Consider the following 27,138-nt stretch of genomic DNA (forward strand, 5'->3'; position numbering starts at 1 on the left):
TGATTTGTTCCCCCTCCCCTTAGTTTTTCTGCATACTGATGGTGCAGCAGTCATCTGTTAAACAGCACTGTGGTCCCTACCACTGATGGGCACAATTGGTTTTTGATTTGTCTTGGCAAGGAGCAGAACATGGATTCTTGCCCGTGCTGTTTAAAATCCACTAAGCAGCACGTTGCAATCACTCCCCGAGGCTTACAGCATCATTTGGAGAAGGAAGTCTTGGCAGGTGCTCCTGCCGACTGGCCCATTGAGCCTCAGATCCTGTCTTTTGAGATGATTCTGTGCTCGATTAGTATTCCTCTGGCAGTGACCTCTGGGAGTTCCACTGCATCGTTGGTTCCAGCAATGGCTTGGAAGCACACCACTGCCACGGTCTCCATGTAGTCTTTGAAGTACACCTGCCCTTTCTGTGCTGACAGTTTCTCACCAAGAGCTGAAGAAGAAACATGAGTTTAGCAGGTCACCTCAGGTCCTTTTTTGGGAGCAGATATTTGCCTAATTGTGAGGGACGCGGGTGGCGCTGTGGGTAAAAGCCTCAGTGCCTAGGGCTTGCCGATCGAAAGGTCGGCGGTTCGAACCCCCGAGGCGGGGTGCGCTCCCGTTGCTCAGTCCCAGCGCCTGCCAACTTAGCAGTTCGAAAGCACTCCCGGGTGCAAGTAGATAAATAGGGACCGCTTACTGGCGGGAAGGTAAACGGTGTTTCCGTGTGCTGCGCTGGCTCGCCAGATGCGACTTTGTCCGGAAGTGTCTCCGGACAGTGCTGGCCCCCGGCCTCTTAAGCGAGATGGGCGCGCAACCCTAGAGTCTGTCAAGACTGGCCCGTACGGGCAGGGTTACCTTTACCTTTACCTTTATTTGCCTAATTGCTCAATCTGAGCCAGCCAGTCCTGGTTGCAGTGGCAACTTAACCAACCACACCACTGGTGCTCATACTGGAACGGGGCAGAGCATATGCCGGTGCTGCCCAGGGCATGGCAGGGAGTAGCAATTCATGATGTTATCAGTTGGATGCCCAATAGAGAGTCAACACAGGCGTATAAACCCCATCTAGCGCTCGGGCCCATGTCATTTGGGAAACTCTTCCCTTGTCTGTCCTTCTATCCAGCCTGCCAGGATCTCCTTCTGCAATATGTAACAGAGCATTGTGGTACAGCAAGAGATTTGTGAGCCCTTCACTGACTAGTGGCAGGTGGAGAAGACATTGGACTCTGCTACGGCTGCATCCCAAAGAAGAAAATAAAGGATATGTGGACAAGAGCCCACAATCCCTACCGGAGCTTGCAGCCCTTTTGCTTTAGTGGAATCATCACAGGGCGTCTGAAGTCAACGTAATCTAATCTTAAAAAAATCAGGTCCAAGGGCTTTGCTGTCCCTCCTCTGCCAGCAGTGACACACAAATATATCAAATACAGTACTGTAGTACCTAGGGTTAAGAACTTAATTCGCTCTGGAGGTTCGTTCTTAACCTGAAACTGTTCTTAACCTGAGGCACCACTTTAGCTAATAGGGCCTCCCGCTGCCACCGTGCGATTTCTGTTCTCATCCTGAAGCAAAGTTCTTAACCCAAGGTACTGTTTCTGGGTTAGTGGAGTCTGTAACCTGAAGCGTCTGTAACCTGAAGCATCTGTAACCTGAGGTACCACTGTAGAATCATAGCATTCTATCACAGTAAGTTGTAGCTTATCGAAATAATTTCCCTCTCCTCCCACACACGGGCACACACATGCACACACCCATACTTTCTCTGGAAGTGAGGTTCCCGAAAGTTAGTGAGAGAAGATGATAGTCTTTAGGTCCTTTAAAGTGCCACTTGGGTTGGAGGAGTGGGGCTTATGTGCAATGGCTATTGTGGATGTGCTACAATGGTTAAAGCTATATTTAAGCTCATGGATGCAGTATCTGTTATTGGTTGCAAGTTTATTGGTTGGTAAAGACAAATGTATCTTTTCTGAGCGAGCCACATGAGAAAGTGCTGTGTAGCAGGGGTAAGGACTGTCATTATTGGGAATCTGCTGTCGCCTAGTGGGGATTACGCAGCAGTGCAGATGACGATTCTGTGCCAAGCGCTATTCTACCCTGCCTTGTCCTGATTCCATAGATAGACATTTGTGACACACCCAGATGGAAATGAAATTCATGGATATTTGAAAAACAGGACCAGAAAAGTTAAGATAAACATGTGCTCCTGGATGTGTAAACAAATCACTCACAGAATGATATTATTAACCAAGAGAAGGGGAACACATCCACAAACAGCAGAGCTTATTATTGGGTGCAGCAATGGTGGTGGTGGGTTGTGGGTGTAGATTTTTATTACATATATATGTAATCTTCCCAACCACCATGTAGATTACCATTTTATCATATGTGGTCTGCATATGTCACATTGTACATTTTATTAGGTGGAAGGGATATTCATACGGGGAAAATGTTTGAGAGGGTGAATTATAGATACATCATGAGAAGCGAACAGATACTGTTAGTGGGATGAACAAGAGTAAACCAAAATGTTAGTGAAACACATGAAGGAAAAAAGAACTAGAGGGGAAAACAGGTCTGTTGATAGAGGAAAAAGTAAAATATTTGGGGGTATAGCTAACGGCAAGGAACTTAAATTTGTTTCAAGGTAATTATGTCAAAACATGGAGAGAAATCAAGAAAAAGTTAGAAATATGGGAAAGAATGAAACTTTATTAGGAAGAGTTTTAGTCATAAAAATGAATGTTCTGCCAAGGATGACTTTATTTCAGACAGCTCCAGTGATTGGTAATGCAGGATGCTTCAAGGAATGGCAAAGAAACATAATAAAAATTATCTGGCAAGGGAAGAAACCAAGAATAAAATATAAAATTTTAATTGATGCAAAAGAAAGAGGTGGCTTCTTGCTGCCAGACTTAAGACTATACTATGAGGCATCCTGTCTTTGCTGGTTAAAGGAGTGGTTTTTATTGAAGAATATGCAGGTTTTGGATCTTGAAGGACATAAGAAATTTGGCTGGTATGCATATTTGTGGCATGGGAAAAATGGAACTCATAAAGATTTCACCTGTGCTTTTTTTCTAAGAAAAATGTTTAGGGGTACTCTCATTTTCCTACTCATATTGAAATGCCCAATGAGGCCAAACTTAGATTCACAAAATGTTTAGGGTTATGTGTACCCCTGCGTACCCCCAGAAAAAAAGCGCTGGGTATGGGATAAATATAAAAAAACTTGCTGGAAAAGAAAACAGCAATGTGGCACTCACCAGTAGAAGCCATAGCGGTGGGAGAAAAAGAATATGGAAGTGAACTGGGTAACATATAAGGAGTTGCTAATAGAGGTGGAAGGGGAGGTTAAACTAAAAGTTTGAAGAAATAAGTGGAATATTAACTTGGCCACAATATCGCCAATTAAATGAGATATTTTAGATAAAAAAATGTCTTTACAACTCAAACCTCCCAATTAGAATAATCAAGAGAGAATGTCTAAAATGTATAAATTATTATTACAATGTGAAATGAAGGATGCAATGGTCAAATCATCAGGTACATTGGGCAATGGATATAGGTTATAATATTGATATGGCAGCATGGGAAAGAATTTGGAAAGATTTAAAATTTACAGCATGCTACCCTTTAAAAGAAAACTACATGTGATGTATAGATGGTATTTGATGCCTAGTAAGCTGGCAAAAACGTATAAGTCTGAGTCCAATATATTTTGGAAATGTAAAGAGAAAGGAAACTTTTTCATTTGTGGTGATCTTGTAAGGTTGCAAGCCTTCTGAGAAATGATTTATAATGAATTTGAAAAAATATGTTTAAAGTATGTTTTTAATGTTTAAAAAACCCCAGCTTTTATTTTAGGTGTACTTGAAGAGGTGCCGAAAGACAAACAAAAAACAAAAAAACATGTATGCTATCACAGCTACGCAAATAATATATGCCCAAAACTGGAAAGAGGAGCTGACCCCCATTTTGTGTACCAGTGAGTGGTGTTCAGCCTCTTCTTCTGGGTGTTATGCTTCCTCAAAACAATCATAACTAACTCTGGGGGAGCGGTGTTCATCTTTTGCCACCCAAGGTACTAGCACAGAGTACTTTTTAGCAGTTTAGGTTGATAACGAGAACTTTGCCCCTGCCCTCACATGTAACCTATCTAGAATAATCCACGCCTTAGTAACCTCCCTTTTAGATTACTGCAAGGTGCTGTATGTGGGACTGCCTCTGAAAACTCTCCAGGAACTTCTTGGGTGTGCAAAACCAAGTCTTCCCCCGTAACAGGACTGTGGTCTGATCCAGCAAGGGTCCACTTTTATGTTCTTATTGCTTTCTGTGCAAAAAATTGAGACCCCATTCTCTTCTCTGCTCCCCCGATGTGCCCTGATGGATGTTATCCACATGGGCAAACATAAGATGCAGGAAGACGTGGCCTGCAAAACCCAAGGGCCAGAAGGAAGCCATGCAGCTCCAGCTACTTGCTGCTGCGCCCTTGTTTCCGACAGCTCCATTCTGAATCAACTGACCCTACCAGCACCTGCTAAGACAGGCCTCTGCCACGGGAATCCTCTTCAGAAGCGAATCTCCTAACACTAGAAGTCTGCTGGATCATGCCAATGGCTGATCTAGCGCAGCATTCTATTCTCAGTGTGGCTGACGAGATGCCTGTAGGAAACCTGCAAGCAGGACCTGAGCACAAGAGCACTCTACTCCCCTGGTTTCCTGCAACCTCTCCCTTCCTGAGACAGGGTGCTTGAGCCACTAAAGGATGTCATCACTGGGAGGGGTGAGGTTGAATTGGAACGGGGATTGACAATCTGACTCTGATGCTGCAGGACCTACTCTAAGGTATGTAGGTAGAACTTGGCTTAGGTCACTACTTCAATTCAGATTATAAATCATAGTTGGAAGGGGCCCAGAGGATCATCTAGTCCAGCCCCCTGCAATGCAGGAATCTCAACGAAATCCTACATGACAGGTGGCCATCCAACCTCTGCTTAAAAGCCTCCAAGGGGAGACCACCACCTCTTATGTCTGAAACAGCTCTCACAGAAAGGTAATTGCTCCATCCTCCATGTGAGTCCTTTAGATATTTGAAGATAGCTATCATACAAAGGCCAAGCAGTTCCATCTCCATGGGAAGTAAAGTAGGGAATAGAAAAGAGACTGGCAGCACTCTGCCTGCTGCACTCTGGCTTGTGCTTCTCTGCAAGGATACACCTGGAGGGAACCTCACTAGGCAAAATGCCATGTAGAAGCCTTCTAGTGGAATTTAGAGGGATGCTCCAATAGTTCCCCCATCCAAGACAACACCAACTACTCACTTAAGGAGCGGAGCAATTCTGTCCTTTGCTGAAGTCCAAATTGCCTACTGCATCTGTAGCCAGCCTATTTGTGTTGGCTCCCTAAATAATGCATTAGGGATTCTACAGACAGCAACAGAATAAAGCTCTTAGCCATGCTCAGGGGCTAGGGAAGCCTCTGCTGAACTGCACCACTGCAGCTCTAGCATTCGGCTTAATAACTCTCCAATGCACTTTACACTTGCTTTTATCTTTATTCAGGAGGAATGCTTTCTTGCCAAAGCCATCAGAAGTGGAGAAACAGAACCAAGAGAGAAAATCCAGAGAAACAAGAGGTGAGAATAAAGCAAAGAAAGCGAAAAACCATCAAACAGGAGCAGAGAAGGTAGGAGAAGCCACTATCCCATACTAGGAAGGAAAGGAAATTGATGTGGCAGTAGGGGACTGGCTATATAGTTGCTTGAGCATAGGATCCTGACCCATTTCTTTTCCTGGAGTTCTGCTGGCACACTTACAGTCTTCCTAAATCTTTCTCATTTGTTAATCCCCAGATGGATAGATTCCCATAACACAACCCCAATTATGTGATAAGAGCTCAAATAACTTGGTTAGTGTTGCCAACACGATTGCTGGTGTCATGGGAACCAGGGCAGTAGGTGCCATTTTTTGCATACATACAGATCCTTTTCTCAATACTTCAGAGCAGGACCAAAGGTATTTTATCTATTTGTTATCATCAGCAAACAGGTAGTTGGACATTGTCACTTATTCTTTGCCACAAATCAACTTTCCCCAGTGAGAAACAAAATTTGGTTTAGGCTTTATTTCTTCTTGAAAGAAGCCTGGACTGGCATCTATAATCAAAATCTTCAAAAAAAAGAAAAAAAGAAACTATACAAAGACATATCTTACAAAATATACAGGAAAGTTTTGCCAAAAATGAGAAACAGTACAAAGTAGGCAGATATAACAGTGTAAAATCACATTAACACTTCCTCAACTGCTCCACAGGACAGGTGTGGGTTTTTGACTACACAAATTTAATAGCATGACACATAAATTTACACTATATACAAAAATGTATAAAGATCCAGCACCCCCTTTTACTCTAGTTATGGTTCTTCCAACATGAAGCTGTGGTGCTTTGTGTTTTATGATCCACAAAGAGAAGCATTACACGCTGGAATTAATGGAAATCCTGAAACTAGAAATAGTTAACCTCAAGCCATAACTAAAGTAACTGCAATGCCTCCAAGGTCATAAGGTTTTTAACAGTCTGTTTGGGGGAAAATAGGGTGAGATGTTTCATGCTTTTCTGCTTCCAAGATGGACAGTGCTTATTCCATTTCAGTGAATCGAGCAAACATAGCTTTCCGTACTGCATCTTTGTAAGAGTCTGCTGTAGAGACACCGTAAGAACTACCTTTTGCTCCTAGCCCAGCTCCCCTCATTCTCACTTGAGCCTGCAAAGAAACACAGGTATTTTAGCAGCAGCAAAACAAACATGACCACAGAAGTTACGTTTCATTCATCACAAGTCTCAATGGGAGAACAACACCCCACCTCTGAAAAATAATTTAAACTCACTTTTTAGCCAAGCAAGTATGATCCACCCCCCCCCCCAAATATTCCTCAGGTATGCTGTCTCAATTCAGCAACCTTTTTTTGGGCCACTGGGCACATTTGGAAAGTGCCATGAGTGTTATTCAGAAAACGTCTGCCGTGGTTAACACAAAATGGCTGTCACATCCATAAAAGCAGAAAGAAACAGGAGCACAAAATGGTGTGAGCAAGTGTGTCCCCCAATGGGAAAAAGTCACCTAAATCTGTCACTGCCACACCTGTTCTGAGCATCTCTCCTCCATTCAAGAGAGATGGAAGCGTGGGCATGTTTAAGATTGTGTACTTAAGTGTAATTCAGATTTTTAAACCACTTTTCAACTATCTAGGATGATAACCATATACAACTCCTCCCTGCTTACCTCAATGGGGGCTGTGATACCTTGACATTTCCTTCCTAATCCTGAACCTTCCCTCCAGCCCATAGCTTGAAGCATTTTGTTGCCAATATTACTATGGTCAATGCCATCTTTTGTGGGCTGTTCATAATTCCTAAAAAACAAACACACAGTTAAACTAAGGAAAATTTAGAGAATTTAATTTAAATGTAAAATGGTAAAGTATTTCAAATACATACACAGTGCCTGCATCAAACACTTTTTTCCGCTTTGGCTCTGGTGGCTCTGGTATGCCATATTTCTCACGTCTTTCAGCTGCTCTGTCTCTATATTTCATCTGAAATTATATCAATTTCATCAACTTCTGAACTCACTGTCAACCCCAGCACATACTCTAGTACCCTTATGCTTCTAAGTAGCAAAACAATGTGGCATCTATTGATGTAGGCAGCATAGAACGCAAGAGAGTCAAGTACAATATCCAAACAGTGGAGAAAAAGAGAAAGAACGGGTGCACATCATACAGACTGATCCCACTCTATTGCTACTGGATTCAATTACTTTCAGAATTAAGAATTGTTGCCCATTTTTAACGTTGACAAAATAAAGGGGGCACAACAAAAAGTTCTGAACCAGATTGCAACAGTTAATATATGAAGTACATGAATGGCAATCATTCTGCAGATTTTGGCTGCATAACTAGTTGATCTAAAATCTTTATTCCCCACCCCAAAAGACACATGTGAACGAGATGTATTTTTTCTGTGTTGCAGAAAACTAGGACACTGGAAGCTCCTAAATGTCAGGGGTTGGCAAGATATATTCCTTCCCCTTGAGCTTTTTTCAACTACCAAGTTTCAATCCAGGACTTCCCATCTTTTACTTATTTCGTGTTTGAGAACCATAGTTTGCATTTCTATCATTCCAATTTCTTTTTGAAAGCAATAGAATTAACCCAAATCTTGGGGATCGCAACAGAATGCTTGTGGAATGGTTGCCTGGGGGCTGAATGAACACCTCAAAATCTATTGTCTTGTTTACATACCACTTACCTCTCTCTCACGCATTTCCAAGGCTTCGAGCTCTTGCTCTGATAGTCTCGATCTCCTGTAGATGTCCATGTTTTGCTTTATAGGAAAAAACAATCATCAAAATTGAATAATTGAGACTGGCACAGGAAGCTATTTTTAAAAAAAATATTTTCTGATTTAAGACTACCTCACGGTTTTATTCCTAACAAGAAATATCCATAAGTAATAAAACACTGCAAGTGAGAAGCTCAATGCCACATACTATTTTGTGTATCTAAAAAGACAGACAAAATTTGTGCCCTCCCCAGCAATCATGTGGGATACAACCTGTGGGAAGTATCCCAACATAAGACATAGACAGGCATAGTAATATTAAGAGTGCACTCCAGCTCACTACTGCCCCCCACCCCACAAAGCCAGGGCCATTCTATCATCAACTACATTATGGAAAAAATACTAACATTTTTTATGTTGATATTGCTTACTGTGCTTTTTAAAATGGAGGTTAGTATTACTTAGTAGGTGAGATATAAGTAACTATAATTAAGACGACAAGGTTCGAACTACAGAGGGAAAAGAGAAACTCTCCACTTGTCTAGAATCCTCTTGACCACTTTCCATGCTTCCGCCCCCACGCCAAGCCAAGAGAAGTTTTATAGTTGGGTGGCAACTATAAAATTCTGCAATATTGAGTTTATTGTTTGAAGAAGTTGATTACCTTATGAAGATCAGAGAGCTGTTGGTGCCTGACTAGAGCTTCTTTATTTGGGAACTGTCTTCTACATAACAAACAGGCCATTTTTTTCCAGTCTGTTAGTTTTTCTTCTTCATTTTCCAGCCTTTCCAAGAAATCCTCTTCATTATCACTGTCTCCACTATAAGCAGCCACCAATCCACGCTGGAAGAGGAGTAATGTCATTTTAGCCCAATAAATACAAGCTGCCAAGTTCTATCACACTAAAGGGCAGGTGATAGTAGATTGTTATGGGCTCTACCACTAGAGGGTTGATATAGGAAACCTCAGGCCATTGCTGTTCTACAACTCAACATGCCTGACAAAGAGGCACCCTATGAACGTGTAAATTCCATTTGTTTCCCTGACAAGATTTGAACTCTACTGAATGTCCCATATCCCGTAACTCTCAGATGTTGCTTTACTTCCTTTTTAGAAGGAACACCCTAAAAAGAAAGGAGTTACTGTAAAGGTCAGTTTCCCAGCTAAGACCAACAAAGTTTCATCACAATGGCCAACAGCCCTTTTGCAACTCCAGAGATTAAAAGGGTCCCAAAATACTCCTTCCTGTTTTCAGTACCTCTGTCTGCAAACTTCTAAATTATTGCATAAAGGACATGGAAGCCTAATTAATTAACATGTTTAGCTGAAATAAGACTGACCACTAAATATAAGCTTGCAAAAAAAATCAATTCTGATTCTTGCTCCATCACAAAAAGAACACGTGTTTCACAGCTCAAAGAAAGCACTCGCCAAAACTTATTTATGAATTAGGCATGTTAACAAAAACCTTAAACAACACTAATGTCAGTGCAAGTTTCTATTCACTCACTTTCAGTGGGTTATCATCTTCACCACCATTCTTTATAACTTCTGTTATTATCTGCTGTCTCTCAGACAAGGTACCCTGAAGAAAGAAAGAACCGTTAAGCCCAAAAACTGTATACAATATCCTTTTTAGATATTAAATCCTACCAACCTTTACCTTTTTCTCAAATAGAGCAAAACCAGCATCAGCTGCTGCAGATTCTCGTCTTTCTTCCTCCCTTGCATTCAGAGGCTGAAAGCTATTCTTGAAGTTCTCCTTCTGTTTGTTTAGACTCTTAGCCCAACGTTCCATGTCTTTAGCAATCTAAATAGGAAAACATTGACATAAATTACGTCTATACCAATAAAACAAATCAAATTTAGTATCTGCATACAATACCACATTTTCCGCACCTATAGATTTCAGGTTATTCACATGCAACTCAATTTTGTCAAATGAGTTATCAAACTAGTGTGAAAAGACATATATTTGGAAATCTTTACATAACCAACTTAAGTGTTTAGTTCGTCATTTAAAGGTTATATTACTAAATTGCCTAGGTTCACGAGGTGTCATCCTGTTAGTGATTTGAGCATATTGGGACCCACTGATAGTGTAAACATGTAACCACACCTGCCTGCTTATGGTGCCAAATACTTTTTAAGCTATCCAGTTTTTCACTTAATACTGTTAATAAGACATGCAATTTTCATTACATGATTGAAGTAAAAAGAGTGTTTTGTGTTCAAACATGCAAACTTTGATCTTATCAATTAAAGCTGTCATTCTGATCATCACCTGCTGAGCTGTTTTACTCTTGGGCTTCTCTTTCTTCTCTTTCCCTTCTTTTGTGGAAGATGCATTATTTTGATGGTAAGATGTACCCTCAGCTGCAGGCATGTAGGTCTCTTTCTCACCATCCCAGTAAAGATACTGCTGTGTTATCGCATTGTAGTAGTACTGAGGGGGGGAAAATCCGTACCAATTCATATTTATATACCATACATCAAGTTACCTTTCAAAAAAATAAATTTCCTCATATGCAGCTCGTGTAGAGACAGATACCAAAACCAAGAACAAGTTTGAGTTAAACTTGGATTGTTATGGGTTCACATTATTAATCGACAGAGAAACTCCCTATGCAGCCTGATTTTCTGAAATATTGTCTGTGCAAACATTGTTTCAGATAAAATTAAAAAACTCCTTCCAGTAGCACCTTAAGAGACCAACTAAGTTTGTTACTGGTATGAGCTTTCATGTGCACGCACACTTCTTCAGATTGTGTCAGATAATACCAAAGATTTGAAAGACATACCAATCAAATGGCTATATGGCAGCCTGTGAACAGCACATGCATGAATGCACATGTCACTACTGCAAATTAATACCAAGCTGGACAATTGGTCCTTCTACCACAGTACTCTCCACTGACAGTAACTGTTCAAGGCCTGGGAAACAGATTACTCCCCAAGTTGCTAACCCAGTACGGAATGACACTCTGTTCCCAAAAGGTATGCACGATTTGGCACAGGTTATGACCCCATGTTATTTTTAGTTAAAAAGAGTTGGGAGCACTGTTTACCTGAGAGTTTGGATCATAATAGAGCCCCGTTACAGGATCATAATAGAAACCTGATGATTCATCATATTGGTATGTAGAAGTATCTGGAACAGCTGAAAATTTAGAAGTGTGAGCTATTATTATTAACTGCATGTGTTAAATCACCGTTACTTAGTAGATGTCAAACCACAAATCGCAACAGTAAATATGATAAAGCAGTTGTCTGACCGACTTGCTCATAATGAACTAGCTAGTCTCGATCAACCCTAGGTCTGAGACACCCAAGAGCAGGCATCATCTGGAATTCTGCTCATAGCAATGCTGATAATCATTCTCGACTCCCTTTTACCTGTTTTCTGTATCACTCATTTCCTTCCAGCAGTGCCTTTGCCCTTTCATTTTGCCTCCCAACCCCCCAAGGTCTTGGATATTCTCACTTTAGGAAAACACTACAGCAGATTAAAAACAAGTTCATCCTACCCACATGGTTACTTTTGTCCTAAAAATGAGCACTATCAATACGTATGAGTGTAAACTGCTGTCTATTTCCATTGATCATTGGAAGGGAAGTTTGCTTACCATACTTGGTGCCAGGGACCACGCCAGTTGAAGATGCTGATGGCACCTGCGCACTAGTGCCTGGCTGTGCTACTTGAGTCTTTGGGGGGGGGGGGACACAATTTAAAAATAGGATCTTTAAAAGTTGCAACTGTTCAATAACTTAACATAAAAAAACCTCACACTCAGTCCCCCTCAACCTGGTGCCCTCCAGATGGTTTTTTAACTACAATTCCCACCAGCCAAATCAGCATGGCCAAAAGCAGTTAACTGAAGTTGAGGTTCAAAACATCTGGAGTTCACTAGATCTTGATTGAAGGCTGCCTTAAATGAACCTATTCAGTATATTACATACAGGTCAATACTTCCAAAATGGAGTTTATACATGCAAGCTCTACTAAGCCACACCAATATATTTCAGCCAAATGTACCTTCCAAATTATTATAAGATAAAATCTCACTCCAACAGAATACAGATTATATTTACCGGAGAATCGGGAGAGCTGTTCTGTTGATTATATAACTGAGGACTCTGGGAAACAACAGCTGCTGTAGTAGCACTTGTCACTGGAGTACCTGGCAATAGAGTTATTAAAAGTTCAGCAAAGCAATCTGAAAAACTACAATAGCACTTTGTTACTCAACTAGAGCAGGCATGGCCAAACTTGGCCCTCCAGCTGTTTTGGGACTACAACTCGCATCATTCCTAGGTAACAGGACCAGTGGTCAGGGATGATGGGAATTGTAGTCCCAAAACAGTTGGCGGGCCAAGTTTGGCCATGCCTGAACTAGAGCATTTAGATTTTCTAGACTGTTCAAATACACAAACTCATTGTTTACCCTTGTATGCCACTCTACTGAATGCAGAAACCAGCACTGAGTATTCCATACAGCTCTTGCACAGGAAGATGGGTAAGTAGAATTTTACCACAGTAATAGGAAGAGGAAACTTGTTACCTGATATTGTAGCTGTATCTGTGTCCAATGTTCCTGCTTGATTCTGGTAAAACTGCTGATAATCTTGTGAACACTATGCAAAGAATTAAGACAAAATTACTTGTGTGGTACATAATATAAATACACAGGCTTGGCTCTTAACAGAAAGAAATTTATAGAAGAAAAGTCCTGGAAGTCCTGCTCCCTGCCCTGTAGAATTTTTTCCACCCAGCTTTGGGAGGGCGGGCCTTGACTGACTCCAGCTACAAAAAGCTGAGGCTGCTGAAGAGGTCAGAGACCATTTTGGTTCTCTCTTTAGTGCAGACCCAGGTCATCAGGCCTGAGCTGCTACAGCTACCACCCACCATGAACCACCCTTGGCAGGACTGGCAGCAGATGCGTTCTATGCTTAAGATATTCTCTTGTTAATTATGCTGTTTTAAATGTGCATTTTACATTTGACTTTCTTTAGCAATGTTTTCTTATGAAACGTTTAAGATATTTTTGTTGCATTAAATTTGCATTCTGTGGTTTACTTCCTTTGTAATGTTTTATTTTGAAATCTTCAGTTTCCTGTTATGTTGTTTTGAATGTATACTTTGACTTTCTTCAGTAATGTTTGATTCTGGATTGTTTTATTTGATGTTTTAATGTGTTGTAAACAGCTTTTGAGATTCCCCCTCATTTAAAATATAAAGTGGTATAGAAATGAAATGCATAATAATGATGATGTTTTCTGCCTCCTGGAGGGTTGGGGAATCTTCTAGATAATGCTGTCTAAGGTTCAGCTTAATTGCAAAAAACTGGGGAAGAGCCCAATCCGATTTTGGGATGATTCATTATCCTCCCAGAAGCTCGTTGCCCCCCATTTCATAACCCTGGATAGGCTTTTTGGAGTGGGTGGGAAAAGCGAAGAAACTTTGTGTCAACTTATTTCTGTTCACTTGCGAACCTAAGATAATATTAGTCATACATACCTGAGTGTACTGGGTATAGCCATCCTGTCCCAGCTGGAGGTAGTTGAATTCAACTGCTCCACCTTCTCCACTTTGAGGCTATAAAATTAAAGGATATGGTAAAGTAAATAAACCAAACCAAACCAAACACAAAGGCTGTTTAGATGGCTAATTAAATTGATGGAATAAGGCAAGGTCATTTACAACAATCCATTTTAGACTCAGATCCCCTACCTGGGTTGATGACCACTGGGCTGCAGCAATGGCTGTACTAGCAACAGAGAAAGCACTGACACGATTACCATCTGGGAGAAGCAAATCCCTAAAAACAAGAAAAACATCTAAGAATATTTCACAGACAATCTGCTATCATAAAAAGTTTCAAACCACCATTTCATTTCCTTTTATCACTGACATTTGCAAATATAACAGCAATACAAATTTCTAATTATTTACCATTTGGAGAAAATTTGACATACATTTTAAATATGAAAGAGCAGCAGTTAATGAAACTCACTTCCTGGCACTCTTGGCAAAATCCACACCAATCGTTTTGCCATCTATTTTAAGAGGTGGCTGAAGACTCTGCAAAATTTGCAACAGCTGAGAAGCATCCTAGAAAGAAATTACAGGTATTGGAAAAAGCTCAAATTAAAACACAAAATTATTGCTCAGAAGGGCACTGAGCTAGGCAGGCTCATCACATGGGCTGCATACCTTTACACAAGATTTTGTTCTATTATAAGTATTAATGGCCTGATACAATGCCACTGACTGATAAGATGACCAAACGCTGTACTCTTCTCACCACATTTAAGAAGTGTCTTGTCCACTCATTTAGTACTATGTAAGCCATAAATGTGGTACATCGATAAGATGATCCTCCAAAAGTTGCTTTAATTCCACTACATCTACAAAGCTAGAGAAGGTGAAATTGCTCAAGATGCTGCACATCTCACTGAACTGGAATACTTTTACTTTTTTCCAGTGACCATATACGAAATTCAGTATCAAAGTGAAATAAAGTATGTGCTCACCATTGCTGAAGACAATTGTACAAAAGCAAAGCCTCTATTCTGTTGGGTCTGTTTGTCTTTAATAAGTCGAATGTTATTTACTGCCAGTGAAGCATATGGTGACAGCGCTGTCATGATCGATTCCACTACTGTGTGAGGGGCTATGTTTCTGAGAATAAGAGCTAGGAGAACAAATAACAAGTTATTACAATATGCTCCATATATTACCCTTTAAGTGTAAGAGTACACCAAATTCATAAAGTAAAAAATATTGTATTAATATTTTATAATAACACCTAGGGTATATTGATATAACCTAGTCATTTATATGTTACACTCACTATCACAGGAATACATTAGTAAGATGTAGTTTTAAATGAGAGTACAAGCAACCCCTGATTTATGTGGGAGTTGTGTTCTGGGTTATTTTGCACAATGGTGGAGTGTGTATAAGCTTGCCCCACCCCCTCTTTTCTAGCGGGGCGGAAGTGTGTCACTTGGAATCACATAAATCAGTTGTTGCCTGTATGTTAGAACTTCTTAGTATAAATATAAAGCTAGAGAGGAGGCCTTTCCTATATGTACGAAGAATGGGGAGCAGGAAGAACCCCAATAAAGAGAATCAAGTCTTATAGGAAATAACACGATTGCAGGGAAGGAAACAATGGGGGGGGGGGTTTCTTGCCTACAGCAAGGGACCCAAAAAGGGGAGGGAGAGGCAGTGAGTGAAGGGAAAACCTAGAGAAAACCAATTCTCAAAGTGCCAAAATGTTTTATTATGCTCAACATTTCATAATTAGAAAATTTCTTTATCAAGAATAGCTTACAAAATCTGCAGCAAAGCTTTTTGAAATTTGAGAACATTTTGAAACTTGAGCCACTGATGAAAAAGAAAGAGTAATGTACTAAGGAGGGGAAGCAGAGGAATATGTGCTCTTAGAGTGGTGGTAGAGAAAGATCAGTTTAAAAAACATCAACAGAGAAAAACATGCTTGAAGACTGAGGAAGGGGGGGGGAGAAGTGGGGTAAAGAAAGCCCTGCAACAGCTGTGAGGGCTAAATTTGGGTTTCAAGTGTCCTGAGCTAAAACGATCTCAATACTTCTTATAAATCTCTGGGTTACTGCGCTTCAGCACCTTGGATCTCTGCCCTACGGTCTACTCTTCTGAAATGAAAATGAAAATACTGAATCAAATCTATGGGGATCTTGGCAGGAAATGGACTTTGTCTTGCAACACACACTTTGGCCAACCAATCCCACAGTAGAACAGAAGACTTGAGACTTTACTTACTATCACAGTAGTAGTCTACAGACTGAACAGCCTCTGGTCCTCCAGGTGGTACCTCCTGTTCTGAATCTTTATTGCAAATCAGAAAAAATTATTTTAATCATCCAGTAACTTAGGTTGTTACATCAAGACGCCTCTACTATGTCAGAGTAAGAATAACATGCATAATTTATAATTGTGAAATAAAAATATCTTTAGTTTAAGTTACTCAAACAGAACTTACCAAATTTATCTGCTCCACAACGGAAGCATTTTAGACGCCTCCTGAAGTTGTAAAGGCAGCACTAACAAACAAACAAATCCATTACATTTTTAGATCATTCAGCTGATGAAGCTTGCTGTAGCATACCACATCTATACCAATTAATTTAAAGTGAAACTGTTACCACATATAATCATCATCTGCAGCCTTCAGATACCAGTCTCAACAAACTTTATCTGTTCACACAAATAGCAATTCTGCAAGTAGCCTCTATAAAATAAACTAGCCTATCGTCTATAGCATTTTCTTAGCAATGCCCATCTTTCTATTGAAATATTACAGAATCACTTAATTTGGAGTACACATTGTTCAGTGTTTGAGAAGAGCTAGAGCTCACAGTTCCCTCAGCCGCATGGGTCTATAGCCCTGGAACGTACATTAAGAGCAGAGAAGGGAAAACACACAGAATTTCTCATCATCTCTACATGAAGCCAATAATCAGTTAACCTTTCTATTTTCTCATATTTATCTCCCGCTTTTCTTCCAATGTGGAACCCAGGGAAGTGTACTAGTGGTTCCCAGATAGTCACCAAACCAGGCACTGAATACTAGACACAGACCTGCTTAGCTTCAGCAAGGAATGGCCTCACATACCTTCAGATCATTCAGTTTATGTATATATATTCTTGCTGAACTGTTTGTATATATATTCTTGCTGAACTTATTTAAATTTTGCTATAACAGCTCTAAATTGTAAATGTTACTAAAAGTTAAGTCACTTCCATGAGTGTAATCAGTAATGATTAATGAAGTTAAAGAGCAACTAGGAAAGATGTGAAACATTGCTTTACCTTGTTGCAAAGCCAGTCTTCAAATTTAGGCCTGGGATTACTGTAGTGCATTGCAATTTGTTTCCCTTGAATCAACAGTTTTTTCTGCAAAAAAAGCACATTTAGTTATTCCTGTATCACGGCACAGATGTCCATTTTCCCATGGCAGAGCACACTTCGGAGGATTCAGTGCTCATGAATTAAATGGACAACATATGGGGAGGACGTAGAGAACCAACCACCGCCTCCTACACTCTGCCCATTCAATCCTGCAGGACACGGGCAGTAAGAAAATGGGATGTGCAGTAAAAGTAAACGGAATCAGGGAGTGTTGATCAAGCTGCCAAAACTAAGCGCTGACATGGAACCAGGAAATGTCTCAAAGGAGACCGAGTCCTACTGGCATAGCAACACGGTTTAAAAAATATTGTCAAGTGATTGCTTCGCTTCTTTCCCAACTCCAAACACCCTAGAATTTTAAAACTTCAAAACAAATGGACTGTTTTCAGTTGCTTTCTTCATGAAGTGCCCCTTGAAAGTACAGTAATTTCTCCCAAGAGGACCCTGGTTAGCTTCCTGGAGGCTGAACAAAAGGTCATGAACTGAACACACGTTCAGTATGAATCTTTTTTGACTAATTCATCGGTAAACATAAAAGCTTGTGTAAGAAATTTGCGTTCTTCAGACAGTAGCTTTCTTCAAATAACTACAATGCTACTGAAATTTCACAATAGGGCACCAGTTCATTTTGCTTAGTGCCCCTTCAAAGTTAGAATGACGTTATAAACGATTAGCTGCTTAAATGTATACGAAGAAGCCAAGTTTCTCAACTTAAACTTTATTGATTCCTACATATACATAGTTCCCCTATCCCTCCCCTAATTTCTGTAAGCCATTAACAGCTATTCATTCAGAGAGATGCACCTTTGTCAAGATGTGTATGTTAAACCTAATTTTTAGGTAAAATATTACGTCAGAAAGTAAAGTTCTAAATATAAATGGCATGAAGAAACTTAAAAGTATCTGGTAGCTCTAGGGTGAAGATTTCATCCTTTTATTGCTAGATTAGGCAAGTAAGGGGAAGGTTGAAGGACCCAGAACAAACTGGGTTATGCACACACACGTTGCTGGCATATTTACACTAAATAATGTTTGTCTGACAGTTAGCAACAGGGCCACTGGGGAGACTTGACTACTTTTCCCTAATGCTAGAGGATGTGTGGTTATTTTTTAGGGTGAATTTGAAATTTATTCAGTAAGATGAATACTGATATAGCTTTGTATATGTTAAAAATTGTGCAGGGTTTACTAGTAAATCCAGTTAATGTTAATTCAGGCACCCATCTGTGCCACCAATGCATGCTATGAACACCATAAAAGTCACTTTAATGCACGCAAGGATTAGGTACTCTTTCAGCTTAATTGCTGTGGTGATTGCCCATGATATGAAGTCCAGAGAAATACTCGTTATACTTCTGGTTATTGGATGTCAGAAGTGGAAAAATTCAGCGAAAGATGCATTTTCAATCTTGTTTTTAAGCCACAATAATTGTAATTCTGCTCTTTATAGATTTTTAGTATCTCCACCAGCTGCATAGGTCTAGCTTAACAGCAATTGAGTAGGAGAGAAGTTTCGCTATGAAAAACTGAAGTATTAGTAATCCAGAAGCATACCAATGCACTGGAAATAAGAAGGGAGATTATTTCACTATTATTTTAATTACAATTTTTTGTTGAGTATATTAGTAATACTCCACAATGTTCCACTTTCATTTGTTAAGTAATATTGAAAAGGCATATGCGTTACTATAAAAGTGCAGCTGCAGTTTAATAGACTGCCCTTTCACAGCTAGTGCTAGCATAAAGCACACATGCAGTATTACTGCATTCAAAAAAGCCTGTATGGTTTGAAACTTGAGAAGTTACTATGGAAATAATGTTTAGAGACCAAATCAGTCAGGTAAAATGCTACGTTATTATCAGAATAGTAATATGCTGATTTTATAACAGGCAGTTTGGCAAATCTACTGGGGCTCTCTAGCTCTATAACACATTTCGAAAATTTTAACATATACAAAGCTTTTAATCTTTAGGAAGTCATGGTTTTGGAACAAACCACTCCTTCAGCCTTTCATTTATTCCTTTTTAAAAACTGTACAGACTTGTTCCATTTTCAGGAATAATCTAGACTTTGTGAGTGAAGCAACCTGATTGGCTTCCATCCAGCTGGTAGCATCTTGAAAGTGATAAAACTCCACGAAGGCGAAACCACGGCTTACACCTAGAGACAGCATTCAGATATAGACGGGATAGTTGTGTTAGTCAGTTCCTTTAAAACAGGTGAATCTCTCTCCAACTGCTTCATTACTTCATGACAAAGCAGTTTTATAAATGCGACGTCAACTCTGAATTTGCTTCTTGTTTTGCCATGGCAAGGAAACCAAGCTGCCTTAACACCTGAATGGGATCCATGTTTAAAGGTAACCATGCAATGAACTACTAAAGTTTAAAAACAAATTAACAGTAGGTGTTACTTACCATACCCTTTAATATATAAAAATCTGAAGGCTTCTTCCACTATCTATAGCCTTTCAAAAGGCTAAATTCCTTACCCATGGCAAACCTTTCATTCTGATTGTACTTGCAGGTGTGGGGAAAACGTTTTAGGCCTGGGGAAGAGGAAGGTACTGCCAAGAAATAGGTTAACACTCTCACCTGTCTTTCTCTTCATCAGCCTCACATCCGCAGGCCGAGGGCCTTCACAGGACTCAATGATCTCGCGAATCTGTATGCAAGTTTAATTTTTTAAAAAACTATTAATATTAAAAATTGAGTGCTTTTCAAGATTATATAAGCTGTTTCAGCATTTATTCTAATGCAATCCAAATATTCTAAAGACAATAGTTAAGTATTACTTACATCATAGTCTGTAACAGTGATAGGGAGCCCACGCAACATGATGGTCTTGCTTTCTTTCTCATCATTAATGTCATTTCGATAGTCATGCTCTCCATAGTCCCCATCAGAATGATATCCATCTTCTGATTTGTCACTATTACGACGCTCGCGTTCACGCTCTCTCTGTCAAGTAAGCATGTGTTTTAGCAAGCTGACTCTATAGCACTTTATCCATTGAAAAAACAATCGAAACTTGTGAAAATCATTCAATCCATATTCAAACAATCCTTTCTGTGCTTGAGAAACATGAAATACAATGTTTACTTTCTACAGTATCCAGAAAAAATATTGACCATATGAGCTCCATATAGTAAGTAAAGCTAGGAAGTGTACCATTGATTAACACAGGAAACAGCACAATACAAAAACACTCATTATGCCAAGGATAAGGAACCTGTAGCCCTCCAACAGTCGAGGTTCTCCAACCACCATCAGTCCCAGCCAGAATGGACAATGGTCAAGGATGATGGAAAATGCTAACCAAGAGTATTTGGAGGGCCACGTTTCCCATTTCTGCATAACAGTAACCAAAGTTAAAACATGTGTTGTTCAAAACTTTCCATGCACATAGACATTACGCTCACCTCAGGACTGTCATAATCTCTACCATCATAATCTCTACCATCATAATCTCTGCCATCATAATCCCGACTATCGTAATCCCGGTAATCATCGTATCTGTCACTTCTGCGCTCTTCGCTAGATCTTTTATAGTCAGAATCCCGTCGGCGACTTCTGGAATCCCGCTCATCACGATCATCTCTATCTATGATAGAGCCGTATCTTCCACTCCGTTCAGTTCTGCTCACACTACACAAAGAGTTGGTCAAGTCAGACAGCTTGAAAAATGTAATTAATCAGCAAATCTTTTAACAGAATCAACAGGGTTATGCAAAAAACAATCAAATAATGCCCCAAGTAGCCCCAACCACATTGGGTACAATGGCTTAAAAAGAGAGAGAGAGAGAGAGAGAGAGAGAGAGAGAACATGGCTATACAAGTAACTCCCAAATTATGTGGGGGCTACATTCTAAGTAAATGCACCATAACATGAAATCACATATGCCGTATTAGCCCAAATATAAGCCACATCCTTAAAATTCAAAGAGGGGAGAGACAATACCCGAATATAAGCCACTCCCTTAAAATTCAGCAGGGACTCATACCTGTTCCGTTTTACCGTATGCCTGTTTCAGCAGAGATGTCGTAAAAGCCAATTTTTGTAAGGTCGCAAATTTAAGTCACACTTAAACTTTTCACAGTTGGAAACTGGGGGAAAGGTGAGGCTTATATTCAGGCCAATACGGTATTTGAAACACCACTGAAAAAACCTGCAAATACCCCACCCTTTTTTGTGTTACTTCTGGGTTGAACGCAATGCACATGTGTGCGGTCACACACTTATCGGATGTGCCTAAAATGGTCACTCCCTGTAATTTGCATATGATTCTCTCTTTTCATAAAGACCTACCCAGGAATATATAAAGGTGGCCCAAGGTAATTTCAGGTACAACTTTGCCTAGTAAGAATTATTATGCACTTGTGACTTTATAGGGAGACATTCATTTTAAGAAATCCTAACTAATGTTAAATTGCCAAAAAAAAAAAAATCAAGTATTTTTTCCTGTGATTTTTACCTCTTTATATAAAAAAATCAAATTAATTTATGACTGACTAAATAGCTAACACTATAGAAGACAGCATGAAAATTGCACTCTCTTTTTGCATGTATATAAAAAAGTAAATGTTGGAATTTGGCTGTTTTCCACTTCACAAATAAAAGGTTACTTCAGGATTTTAGTTTTCAGGGTTACAATCCCAAAACCAATTGCTAGGTAATAAGCTTTGGGGGAGACAGGACTTAAGAAAACATGTACAGGATTGTGCTGTAAATTACTTAAGACGACAACACAGTTGTAGAAATGATTGATACATTAACTGCTTTTAAAATCTCAATAGCATTTCACTGGAAAACAAATTCCCTACCTGCCTTTTGGGGATTTGTTTTAAAGTATTTGGGACACAGCTAGAATGCTAAAAAAATACTTAATATGCATCTTACTTAACACTTGTAAAGACAAAAAATAAGAAATATATTTGTTAAAAAATGAACTCCAAAATCATTAGCTTTCAGGGATGATTTAAATTTACAGGGATATATGTCCTTATTTACTGTTTACACTAGTGTGGTTAAAATATATAAATAGTTGGGTCCTAAGTATTGTACGGGACACGGGTGGCGCTGTGGGTTAAACCACAAAGCCTAGGACTTGCCGATCAGAAGTTTGGTGGTTCCAATCCCTGCGATGGGGTGAGCTCCCATTGCTCGGTCCCTGCTCCTGCCAACCTAGCAGTTTGAAAGCACGTCAAAGTGCAAGTAGATAAATAGGTACCGCTCCAGCAGGAAGGTAAACGGCGTTTCTGTGCACTGCTCTGGTTCGCCAGAAGCAGCTTAGTCATGCTGGCCACATGACCTGGAAGCTGTACGCCGGCTCTCTCAGCCAATAAAGTGAGATGAGCGCCACAACCCCAGAGATGGCCACGACTGGACCTAATGGTCAGGGGTCCCTTTACCTTTAAGTATTGTACAGTCTCTCTTGCTCAGATTCTTGTAACTAACGTATTAGCTGATTTTTAGCTGTGTTGTGTACTTCTTTAATATGTTAAATACACAACTGTTTTTCCATGTTAATAGATGCACAAAAGTGGTTCAAGTGCTTTATAAAAAACTTTTATTTATTAAACACATTTTTACTCTTCCTTTCCATCAAAACAATCAAAGCAGCTTTTATTACTTTACCTGTGTAAGGTGAACACATACAGGGAAAGCAACAAAAGACAAGGACATTTGGCGAAAGGGGTTGTGCATTTAGGACCAGACTCAAAGATTACAGGTCCTCCTCCATCATCTTGTGACATATACTCTGAAGCAGAGATTGTATTCTAGGTTGCTTGGTTGGAGATTGAAAGCTAAGAACTTCAAGGTAGCTTTCTCTGAAATGCTACATATTCAATGTGCTAGACAGGCACAGGTGATTAATCTCAATGCATGGATAAGACAAGTGATGACAGTATGAGGAATTTAGATATTTAAGGCACTAGGGCAGGGGTCAGCAACCTAAGGCCCATGGGCCAGAAGCGGCCCACGGAGGTCGTTTGACCGGTCCATGAGCTGCCCCCGAACCGAGTTGCCCGGCCCGCACCAAACCACTGCAGCGAGGCAACTCGCTTCCACGGCGCTGAAAATTGCAGGGGGGAGCGCTCACGCGATCCGGCCCTTGGAGCGAGCTCCACAGGCCCGATCCAGCCGAGGCAAGATAAACCTTGCTGACCCCTGCACTAAGGGACAAAACAAAGTGTTTCTCCACAGGAGGAAGCGATTACCAACTGGGATGGCTTTAAAAAGCGATCAGCATAAATTCATAGAGGGCTATCTATGGCTACTGGCAGTGTACTTTTTTACATCCCTCATTGTCCAATTGCATTTCTTTTTGCCAAGTTTGTGTTCCTTTTTGTTCTCATTTGGATAAGACTTCTATTTATTTAAAGAAACCTTACTCCATATAATTATTTGACTTTGCTAGTTAATTACATTGGCTTGATGGTACCCATTCTCACCTGCAATATACATTTTAGCTGAGCTTTTATTATTATAGTTTTGAACAACCCCCAAGCATATGAAGTTTCTTCTTGTGATGTCAAGTTTGACTGTCTTGGCAACTTACATATCACTTAGATGTATGTTCAATTTGAAAGAATTATGGTCACTGTTTATAGTCAATTCAATGACATTTACAAGTCACAAAATGTGCTGGATGCCAAAGCAAGTAGAGGGGTCACCACCCTTCTGTTCTTTTCCATTGCCAACTGTTCAAGGGCACTGTCATTTAGAGTAACTAGAAATTTTACTTCTTTGTTGTGAATGGATCTAGTGGTGAGCAGTGAGGCAACCAAGTTTGCTGATCCCACGAAATCATTCAAGGTGTTAAGAACAAAAAGTATTGAAAGGTGCTCCAAAAGGATCCATCCAAAATGGGTAAATGGCTATTAAAATGGAAAACGCAATTCAACATAATCAAGTGTAAAATGATGCACATTGGGGCAAAAAGTACCCCAACTTCACATGTGTTTATAGGATCCTGACAGGGAAGAGAACCTTGGGGTAATAGTGAATAGTTTGATGAAAATGTGTGTTGTGCAGCAGCGGTGAAAATGCTGATTTTCATATTAAGGATCATTAGGATGTCACTGAAAATAAAGCTACCAATATCATAATTATGATTATACAAATCTTTGGTTTGACCATACACTGAATATGGAGTACAATTATGGCTTCTATTCCTAAAAAGAATGTTTTAGAGCTGAAAAGGGAGACTAAATGTGATCATAGGAATGAAACAACACCCCATGAGGAAAGGTTTCAACATGTGGAGCCTTTTAAATTAAAAAAGGGAAAGTAAGGGAGGACCTGATAAAGGTGTACCAAATTATGAATGATGTGCAGAAGGAGGATAGAGAAAAGCATTTCTCACAATACTTGGGATCATTCAGTGAAACTGAATGTGGGAAAATTCTGGACAATAAAAAATGTTTTCCCCACAGCATATAAAACTATGGAATTCATTCCTACAAGATCTAACAAGCGCCATCTTGGAAGGCTTTAAAAAAAGATTTAAACAAATACATGACACTGGAAGCAATATGCCACTGAATACCAGTTGCCAAAGATCATATGTGGGCAGAGTGCTGCTAAAACCAAGTGCTGTTTGCAAGCTACCACAGGCATTTTGCTGGCTACTGTAAAAACAAGATGCTGAACAAGATGGATATTTGGTGTGATCCAACGAGGTGCATGCAACACAATTTAGAACCCTGACCGTCCAGGTTTTTTATAGTGTAGAGCGAATAGGCACTCTGCTTCAAAAGCTGTATCCCAAAAAGCAGGGGCTATTCAACTTGGGGGAGGGCTAAATAAGTGACCATGCAGCCGCCCTGGCCACACATGTTCCCATCATGCAAGTAACGCCTGAAGATTGCTAAAGAGATACATTCATATACCACAGATCTGGAACACATCAGGGGGGAAAGTGTTTTTCATATTTCATCAATCTCCATCTCTGAAATTGCAGCCACCATTATGTAATACTTCAATGTTTGCTTTTGCCTACCGTTTGTCAGAACCCATGGCTTTCCTTCAGTTCCTGCTTCTAGTGAATTGAGTTGTCTATTTAGGAGAAGAAGAAAAATAATCAATGCAGACACCGATCATTTTTAAAGCATAGTGCAGAAATGCAAGGCTCCAAAGTAATGCCTACAAAAACCTGGTCAGGCACCCTAGTAATGAACGCCCCTCCAACAGCGTACTTTGAACTAAAAAACCCTCGCTCCTAATGCTATGTCTGCAGCAAAAAAGAAAAACAGTAACAAGAGTATCAGGGAATCGCTGTAAAAGGGTTATCTGCAGAGCTGTTAAAAGACACATTTCGATATTCACAAAAAGTGACTCTTAAGGTACGCTTATGTTGGGAAGGAATAGAGAAGTCAGAAGCGGAATGGCCACGCTGGGCTTGGTTAAATGAAACCAGAAGAATCCTTTCTACAACGGGTGCCTCCCGCTGGGCATTGCAAGAGACTGGCGCTGACAGGGCGGCGTTTAATGATGGCCGATATTCCGCAGCAGAGAGAGAGAGAGAAACGCAGGACGCAACCACACCTGCGACGACCAACAATAGGGACCACAATAGCAATTATGCGGAGTTCTCCACAAACGCAATGAAGGGGAGGCGGCGACGCGGAGGAAGGGACGGAAAGGCGTTTAAAAAGACACCTAAAACTGAAGCTACCGAAGAAGCATTTCCTAAGCCTTCCCCTGCTTCAGAAAGCGGACGGTTGGCGCTCCAAACCGCCGCGCCCACCTCCGCCCCCCCCCCCCCAAAACCGGGCTCCCTATGGCGCCTCTTCTCTCGCGCGCGCTCTTTGGCGCCTCTGAAGCTGTAGGAGGCTCCAGTTACGGCTTAAAAGTCTTATGAAGAGCAAAAAAAAAAAAAAATCTAATTCGTTATTCCCAAGTCAGACTAAGGACTCTTCTCGAGTTCTTCTCTATTGACTATATAGCCGTCTCCGCGTCGGAAACCCGATTTTCAGTACCTACCGGGGAGGGGAAATGGGCCAAGGGCGGCCTCTACCACCGCAACAGCTACAGCAGTAGCCACACCAGCTTCTGTCAAACACCACAAAATGGCGCTGAAGGGGAGCTCGCCGTCTTCTACCCACAATCCCTCGCGCTCCCCGCCTCCTCGCTCCTCCTCCTGGAAGCTTCCAGCGAGCCGCGAGCTCGAGAGGCAGCCTTGAGCTCCGCGCGGCCTGCTGGGTAGCGGCGGTGTGCTGGAGCCCAACCTTCGTTTATTGCGTTTCGCGGGCGGGCGGGGGGGGGGGAGGGAAGGAAGGCGAAGAGAGGGATTGTGCCCAAAAATGTTCGTGATGGGGCATCAGAGATGCGAAGCGAGACCCACCGCGGCAAGCTTGTAGCTCCCAAGTAGACCCATGACTCAAGCACCTCCCGGGGTTTCCTCCCCGCCGGCCACGGAGCCTGCTTTGTGCAAAAGTGATGTGCAGCGACTGCAAAGATCCCGCTGGGCAGACAACCATTTTGTGAAATTTACATCGCCGGCAATCACGGCCATTTCATAAAGCCGGCGAGCTGAACAGAAGTCTGGAGCGTGTGAATACACCATGATGATGTTTAATTTTTTTTAAAATAATAATAATGGCGAAATTATATTCAAGTAGGCTTTCTAACACACGCCTTAATGGTACATCGCAATTCACATACAGTCTATAGAAAAGCCTTCTGCAGAATTGCCACGTTCTGGAGAAACAAGCGAAGCACGTAATGGGTGCGATCCTGTGCGCATTTACTTGGTATTAAGTCTCCTTGGGCACAGTGAGGCTTACTGCTGAGGAAGCATATACTGTACACAGGAATGGGGAAACGTCTCGCCCGTCGCTCCACTGAGTCGCT

The 27,138-nt window shown here is 40.8% G+C and overlaps 1 protein-coding gene across 1 annotated transcript; it reads right to left on the bottom strand.

Moving 5' to 3' along the window:
- Positions 1-6,090: 6,090 nt before the first annotated feature.
- On the bottom strand, positions 6,091-26,468 carry RBM5 (RNA binding motif protein 5). Its single transcript, XM_083429388.1, has 25 exons — positions 26,269-26,468; positions 25,286-25,341; positions 20,702-20,927; positions 20,079-20,240; positions 19,875-19,944; positions 19,367-19,440; positions 17,181-17,264; positions 16,351-16,411; positions 16,131-16,196; positions 14,861-15,021; positions 14,341-14,438; positions 14,058-14,145; positions 13,845-13,922; positions 12,889-12,961; positions 12,419-12,507; positions 11,953-12,031; positions 11,395-11,486; positions 10,611-10,772; positions 9,990-10,136; positions 9,837-9,911; positions 8,990-9,169; positions 8,293-8,367; positions 7,480-7,577; positions 7,265-7,394; positions 6,091-6,745 (listed from the first exon to the last, which is right to left on the bottom strand). The coding sequence occupies exons 2-25, from the start codon at positions 25,300-25,302 to the stop codon at positions 6,620-6,622; spliced, it is 2,511 nt and encodes an 836-aa protein (XP_083285514.1). The 5' UTR covers positions 25,303-25,341; positions 26,269-26,468; the 3' UTR covers positions 6,091-6,619.
- Positions 26,469-27,138: the final 670 nt, after the last annotated feature.

This window comes from Podarcis tiliguerta, assembly GCF_965153285.1.
Source record: "Podarcis tiliguerta genome assembly, chromosome: 2".
Lineage (NCBI taxonomy): Eukaryota > Metazoa > Chordata > Lepidosauria > Squamata > Lacertidae > Podarcis > Podarcis tiliguerta.

Coding starts and splice junctions, on each gene's coding strand:
- RBM5 (XM_083429388.1), bottom strand. Junction 19,945..20,078: donor TCACTGTTACAGACTATGAT/GTAAGTAATACT, acceptor ACTTGCATACAG/ATTCGCGAGATCATTGAGTC. Junction 7,395..7,479: donor GTGTTTGATGCAGGCACTGT/GTATGTATTTGA, acceptor TTTGTTTTTTAG/GAATTATGAACAGCCCACAA.